Source organism: Hyalella azteca, unplaced genomic scaffold (genome assembly GCF_000764305.2).
Source record: "Hyalella azteca isolate HAZT.00-mixed unplaced genomic scaffold, Hazt_2.0.2 contig385, whole genome shotgun sequence".
NCBI classification, from domain to species: domain Eukaryota; kingdom Metazoa; phylum Arthropoda; class Malacostraca; order Amphipoda; family Hyalellidae; genus Hyalella; species Hyalella azteca.
In genome coordinates, this window is record NW_025930738.1 from 1 (window position 1) to 7,676 (window position 7,676).

The 7,676-nt window shown below is 37.7% G+C and overlaps 2 protein-coding genes across 2 annotated transcripts; both read right to left on the reverse strand.

Annotated features, from left to right (window-relative positions):
- Window positions 1-10: 10 nt before the first annotated feature.
- LOC108673674 (sodium/hydrogen exchanger 9B2-like) lies at window positions 11-2,449 on the reverse strand (the record flags this gene model as incomplete). The annotated part of the gene is made up of 3 exons (XM_018161532.1): window positions 2,291-2,449; window positions 1,622-1,699; window positions 11-80 (listed from the first exon to the last, which is right to left on the reverse strand). Coding segments are annotated over exons 1-3 (304 nt in total), but the record flags the coding sequence as incomplete, so codon positions are not given.
- A 3,386-nt stretch (window positions 2,450-5,835) lies between these two features.
- LOC108673675 lies at window positions 5,836-7,457 on the reverse strand. Its single transcript, XM_018161533.2, has 2 exons — window positions 6,829-7,457; window positions 5,836-5,972 (listed from the first exon to the last, which is right to left on the reverse strand). Exons 1-2 carry the CDS (start codon window positions 7,127-7,129, stop codon window positions 5,836-5,838), a joined length of 438 nt encoding a protein of 145 aa, XP_018017022.1. The 5' UTR covers window positions 7,130-7,457.
- Window positions 7,458-7,676: the final 219 nt, after the last annotated feature.

Sequence of the window (7,676 nt, forward strand, 5' to 3'; positions counted from 1 at the left end):
AGTCTGGGGCCAGAGGCTAAGGTGGCGATGGCCCCGACGGGTGCGGCGAAGAGTATCATCATCCACGAGAATGTCTGCACCTGCAGCACCAAGAACGTGTTACATTATCTATGCTATTTTTCAAACCAAAACTTCACTAGACGTAAAAATTTCTCGCATCTCAATATGCGAAAATTTCATTTTTTACGAATCGTGACCCTATTATGTGTCTTTAATTTTAATAGTCAGGAAATAGTGAGCAAATAAATTGTTCATCTTCGATTCTATTTTCGCTTAAAAAGAAACGAGTAGGCGACTCCCATGAACAATTCATTGCTGAGACATATTTATCGATGCATGTAATGTCAGAGAATTATTTATAAACGTCCAGTCTCAAAATTGTCTACTTTGGTTACGAAAAAATAATTATGCGACAAGAACCGAATTCCGAATTCAAATTGCCTATCTTAAGTTAGCCGTGATAAATTAACCATTATTTTTCATTTGTAACAGTTTTCGAGTAATAAATAAATAATATACTTTTAAAAATTACTTTTTAAAGACAACACTTTTAAAGAATCCAGTGTCTCCAATGTTAAAGATGCACAATGAATTTTTCATTCTATTTTCGAATAATAAAAAAATTCATTTTACAATTTTTTAATATATAAAATTTTTTCAAAATTATTTATTCTGTCAATTGATTCATGCATTGCCTCCGACTTCACACAAGTGTGCAAAATTTCAGATCAATTGGACAGGTAAAAGTGTGTCAAATATCAATTATAAGATTTGTAGCAGAGAAAATTATTTATTTATTTGTTTTTATATCGGGAAAAAAATATTTTTAAAATTACTTATTTTGTCATTTGATTCATGCATTGTCTCCAGCTTTACGCAAGTGTGCAAAATTTCAGATCAATTGGACAGGTAAAAGTGTGTCAAATATCAATTATAAGATTTGTAGCAGAGAAAATTATTTATTTATTTGTTTTTATATCGGGAAAAAAATATTTTTAAAATTACTTATTTTGTCATTTGATTCATGCATTGTCTCCAGCTTTACGCAAGTGTGCAAAATTTCAGATCAATTGGACAGGTAAAAGTGTGTCAAATATCAATTATAAGATTTGTAGCAGAGAAAATTATTTATTTATTTGTTTTTATATCGGGAAAAAAATATTTTTAAAATTACTTATTTTGTCATTTGATTCATGCATTGTCTCCAGCTTTACGCAAGTGTGCAAAATTTCAGATCGATAGAATAAGTAGAAGTGTATTAAATTTCAATTACAAGATTTGTAGCAGACTGACAAACAGACAAACAAGAAGTGAAGTTACAGAGAAGTGTTGTAAAAAGGCTAATTATAACGCCAGAGAGTGGGTCAAGGTTGCTCGTTTCCCTTTCTTAGCTTCCAACATCGCCAAATTTGGAATCAGTCGCGTTATGCGCTTTTTTTTAAACTTTCGAGAGCTTGGAAAACTTCGCGGTAGTAGAACGTGAAACAAGAAAGTTTTGAACAAGTGAAACAAGAAAGTTTTGAACAAGTGAAACAAGAAAGTTTTGAACAAGTGAAACAAGAAAATGAAACAAGAAAGTGAAACAAGAAAGTTTTTTGCTACAATAAGAGGTATAATTTACCTGCTTGGCGAGAGCGACATCACCAACATCGGCCCCATATCGAATGGCGTAGTCCAGCGCTGTTGAGCCGAGAGCAATCTGACGGAAATGACATGATAGTAATGTCGTAGACATACGAACAGCTCATAATTAATAGAAAATAAAGCTTTTAATTGATGTAAGTGCAGTTTCGTGCACCGCTTTTGATCGGAATCTTTGTGCTATGTAATGGGAAGTCTTGGTACTCGAAAAGTACAAAGAAAATATATTTTTAATTCCAGTAATAATTTCTCATTACAAAAATGCATTCAATTAAATTGTTTACAGTTACAAGAGTCTAAAAATGTCATGAGAAGTAGGTTTAACAATGATCGCAAATTTAACTTTTAACGTAGGTGAATACGAAGCCTCATTTTAATTTTTTTAAGCAGTGAGACATATGAAAGGCAAAGTCGAAGAAGATAGATTTCTGAAATCTAAGTTATTTATTTGGTCTTGGTCGGGAGAAATTTGAACGCAACCAAGAGCTCTACGGCCACCTGACTCTTATTCTTTATTATGCACTTCATTGAAAAATGTTCCTTGTGCTCGATAATCACAAATGAAAATTATGCAGTACGTTAAACAACGAAAACTTGCAGACTCTGTGTCCGTAATTCATAAGTGACTTAAATGCTATAGCATGCGAACCTGGACAGTGGCTTTAGGCAACCAGGCGATGGCGACGAAGAATCGCTCCCTGATGTTCAGGCCGCTGCCGAGCATCGTAAAAAAGGTCGAGAGCGCACGGCTGGTCATGCTGATCAACAGCAATGCAACTCCCAGCCCAACTGTACGAAGCTCCATTTCCAGAATCTGACATTGCAATTGATTGTCAATTGTAATGTGTGTAACAAATTGACAAGAACTACGTTGAGACATATCTATCAGTTTTCACTCTAAGGGTTCAGAATAAATTTTCATTCATAGGTATTTGGGCCATAAGAAAAAACCTATAACTTGCAACATTAAGCAAAATAATTTNCTTATAGCTGTGGCCCCTGGTGTTGGTTCTTGTTTCAAATTCTAGTAATCCTTCTGGAACCTTGTTGTATTCATAATCAAATGAAGTCACTCATAATCAGATAAAGTCACTCATAATCAGATAAAGTCACTCATAGTCAGATAAAGTCAATCATAATCATATAAAGTGACTCATAATCAAACAATGTCACTCATAATCAAACAAAGTTACTCATAATCAAATAAAGTCACTCATAATCAAATAAAGTCGCTCATATTCAGATAAAGTCACTCATAATCAAAGTCACTCATAATCAAACAAAGTAACTCATAATCAAACATAGTTACTCATAATCAATAAAGTCACTCATAATCAGATAAAGTCACTCATAATCAAACGAAGTCAGTCATAATTGAATAAAGTCACTTAACATGAAACGAAACTTACCCATATTTATATAGTCACCTTCCCTCCTAAGAATTGGCAAACCCAGAGAGAAAGTTACCCCAGATATAATCACTTACTCCAATAGAGAAAGTCACTTAACGTTACAGTAAGTCGTTTAACATCAGAGAAAGTCACTAAACTTTAGATGAAGTCATTCGTCCTGAGAGGTAGTCACTTACCCTCAGCGAAAGCAAGGCCGAGCATCGCATTGAAGCCCGAAATGGCAATAATATTTTCGATGGTGGACGCTGCAATGATGAGGGTAGGGATACCTTCATCTGCACAGAACCCTTGCCGCGTCAACTGCAGCAGGCATATCACGACGATAGGTGGCGTCACTGTCGCCAGGATGAATCTGTAACATGGGTAACAGCCGTTTTAGTATTTTAAATGAATAAAATTGCCTAAATTAACTGCGTGTTATGTGCATTTTATATATATAGCGCAAATTGAAAATGAAAAATGATAATACTTTAGAAATCTTACGCCAAACTTGACGGTTACGTGATCAACATGGTTCACTACCTAATTTCCTCCCCGAAACAGAGGTTAAAGTGGTAAAAATTTACAATTAAGAATTCCTAATGACAGCAAAATTAATATAATATGAATTAGGTGTCATAGATTACTTTGGGCATATTTCTTCAACATAGTATGTGACCTATATATAGGCTGTTGCATGAAGCGAATATGCGAGTGAGTGAATAATCGATTTATTATTATAAACTGTGAACCGCAATCATTTTAACCACTGGTTTCCTTCCAGTCCATTAGACTTTATATACTTCTGTTCAAACAGAAAATATGGATACCCAAGCATGAAGCTCCAGAGCCAAGGGTAGCCGAGCACGAAGTGCACGACGAAGGCGACGACGGAGGTTTCGACGAGGCAGGGAACGAAGGCGAGTCTGACGAGCAGCAGCGACTTGGTCCTCAAGACTTTAGGGTCCAACGCCAACCCGCCTCGAAGCAGTATTGCCACCACCGCCAAGCCTCTAAAATGTGCATGGTTTATGAGCTTCACTTGCTAAAGACCTGACACAAATATTTGATTTTACGAAAAGGGCTGAAGAAGAAAGAACAATTCGTGATTGGCGATATGTCCCAATGACATGTGTGCTGATTTTTAACCGACCAAATTGTATGCGGCAACTATAAATTGTATACTACGCATTATATAATGGTGAACACATAATAACTGAAAGTTATTTGGACATTTTTTTAAGTTACGGCCACGAGTCGAAAGTTTGCTTGCCATAACCTTTCACGCCTCCATAAATGAACAAATTTGTCATAGTGGACTGACACAGGATCGACTCGTTACAAAGAATTGCTATGCATTAAACTCTAAGTAAATCAAGAAAAAATCCGCTGAATACATGACAAACGAAAAGTAAAATTAGTATTAGCTAGATATTGATCATGAATAAGACCGTAAGAAATTATCAAAAAATTTATGCTCATCTAAAAGACGTTGACATACTATGGCCAAACGGGTATTATTGAAGGTACGATTCTGCCATAGATTTGTATTGAGTCGCTTTTTGGCAAATCATAGGGAAAGTATTTTAAAACGGTAAGTGATCAGATGAACTGAAATATTTGTGTGCAGGATCGCAACCTTCGGCCCAATGCCTCGAAACGGTACAGCGTGGCAGCAGCGTTTCCGCCATGGCATTGTAAACCGGTCAAAGTTTGCTGCTTTTGCGGGAACTTGACGTGAAACACCTCTCTCACCGCAAAGGAAAAATCTGAACTCGACCCCCACACGGAGAATAGAAATCAATGAAGTGACTATAGAGATGCGACAACTAGTGGACTGTAAGTTGGTATCCAGGGCCCATACATACTTTCAAAAAAGTTAAAGATCATTAGTTCATCCGCCAATCATTGACGCCCTTTCAAGCAAAATCCACCAATCATAGACAAGAAAATATAGCGTAAGTACTTACGTTCACTTAGAGTGTTTTGAAAGTATGGCCCCAGGCCAGGAGAGGCACGGACAAAAATGAGCAAAAGAAAGTGACTTGAGCTTGAGAACAAGAATTGCCTTAAAACCTACCTGACGGCAAGAGACCATCTGGGGTCGAGACTCTCCCCAATGATCTTGATACCCGGGACTCTCCCTCAGCGCCACACCCGCCAGCAGCATCCCCGGCAGCGCGGGTAACCCACACGCCTTCAATTAATCATAAATGAGATTAAGGTTGAAGAACGTGTGCATGGAATCTTAAATTACTTGAAAATTTTTTCTTAAATGGTTAAGAAATATCACCGGCAATCAATTGTACTAAGAAATGAGAGTTGCAGTGGCGATGCATTAGAGATCATTTTCCTTCAACTTATTGTTGTTCCAGATTAAATAATAACTCATATTACAATGCAGGCCTCCCGCCTGCCTTTTACCTACCCCTAAAATATATTTTAATATTAAACAACAATATATTACTTGTGAGACTTTGCCGCAAATCATGGAACCAACGTAGACCGCGAAGAGGGAGAAGAGGTTGCCGCCCGGGGCCGCGGCGTCCCCTGTGATGGCGTACAGCGCCCCCCACGTCAGCAGCACCAGGGCTACGTACGTCAATACCTCGTCAACCTGAAAAATTAGTCTAATGACATTAAAGCAGTCAACGGTGACATGAGGATAATACAAACATCGAAAACAACTCCTGTTGATTTGTGTAAAGGCCTACTAAAGATGACGCACAAGCACCTCGTCAACCTGAAGAATTTGTCTCATGACAGTTAAGCAGTCCAAAGTAAAATGAGGATAATACAAATATCAAAGAGTAACTTTTAAAGGTAAGGAGATGGCCCCCACCATGCCGTGTGGAGGGCAGGTGAAGGCATATTTGAAGCGGTCGCCCTTGGTAGGGGTGGTGGGCAGTGGGTTGTGCTTCTGCATGACAGGGCCCATACCTTCAAAAAGAGATCGTAAGCTCATCAGCCAATCATTGACGGCCTTTCAAGCAAAATTCACCAATCATAGACAAGAAAATAGAGAGTAAGTATTTACGTTCACTTAGCAACTTTTGAAAGTATGGCCCCTGGTCTGCAGCAGCGGCACTCCTTTAGACATGATCCAAGACATAGTGCACGAAGAATTTTACTCGTGCTACCTGCACGTACATAGGACGTTCCTATCATAGCGCAAGTGAGGCTATTTAATTTAAGTATTTGTAGAACAAATTTTACTCGTGCTACCTGCACGTACATAGACGTTCCTATCATAGCGCAAGTGAGGCTATTTAATTTAAGTATTTGTAGAGCAAATCTGCACCTTTTTTGTCTTGAAACGCTATCGTTTTTATCGATGAACCCTTTTGCATTCAAAAATTCTAGAAGTAAACGAGATACGGAATTGCTGATGGATTACAAAGATTGATTTCAGAATTTTTCTTACAATAAGTGCGTAACAACCGATTATTTGGGAATATATATACAAAATGCACGAGATCGCTATGGAGCGATACTGAAAATGATCTTCAAATTGACATTCGTTAGCGGTAGTGAATAAAAATTTCTTCCAGAAATTAGGTAAATAAGATGAAAATATGGAGGACGCAAATAACCACGTTAAAGATGAATCAACTCGCAAAAATGAATCGATGACTTTCAAAACAGCATATATATACAATTGAACCGGAAGTGAGATTATTTTGTATCAAAAAGAATGATGTTTGAATATAATATTGGCTGATGTTGGACATCACTGGGGACGGATAGTGATGATCCGACTCAAAGTAACAGGAAAATTTTATAGATGAATCGTTACCTGATGCTGAAGATTTTCGATGTATTTTATAAGACTGAGAACCGGGCGAAAAAGATTTGTTGGGCGATGGACCTGGCATCTCAAGCGAAGTTATCGGTGCACGACATGGCACTGTGTTTGAGACTGACACAATGCAAGTCCCTGTTAAATATTTAGGACTTTCGGTTGTACTTTGGTGCACAGACTCTGATTTGGTTGGTTTAGCTGTACCAGGAGGAGTCTCGGCGAAATCTGCTGCGAGGTTTTCGTAAGTTCCACAAGGGTTGGGGACCACTGGTGTCGGTGTGTCATCGGCAGACATCCTGGTGTAGTCTTTGATGAAGATATTGGGCGGTAGGGAGGCCTCTGAGTGACCAGATGTGTTGAACTTTGAGGTACTGAGGGTGGTGAGGTTGGGTCGTCAGACGTGTTGGGTCCCTACAAATATGGCATTCATGAACATTTTATTCAATGTAATGAACGAAATAATTAATATGAAATCGTCATGGAGCATAACTTTGCGTTCTAAAAAAGATCACTTTTAGCTGTTCCGCAATCTTCGTTGAATTAAACACAATTGGCGAGACTGTCTGTAGTTATTGAAACCTTTAGCCTCCAGTGGCTTTTAAATTTTAGAGCTTGCATTTACAACGGCGTCTGAAAACAAACAGAACATGTACTACAAATAACTCTGTTGCTAGACTATGTACCTAATACCATTTGAAGATCATTAACGAGGAAATTCAAATATTGGGAAATTAGATGAATTAATATTATAAAATAGATTTTATTTATGAAAAAACTTTACATTGTTTACAAAATTTGGTTCCTATGCATGGCTAATCTTTACGCTTTAACCGCAAAAAGAG

Bases quoted from the DNA above. Each gene is read 5' to 3' on its own strand.
- LOC108673675 (XM_018161533.2), bottom strand. From the start codon at position 7,129: ATGTCTGCCGATGACACACCGACACCAGTGGTCCCCAACCCTTGTGGA. The intron at 5,973-6,828 runs GTAACGATTCAT...CTCTTTTTGAAG, and splicing joins TCGAAAATCTTCAGCATCAG to GTATGGGCCCTGTCATGCAG.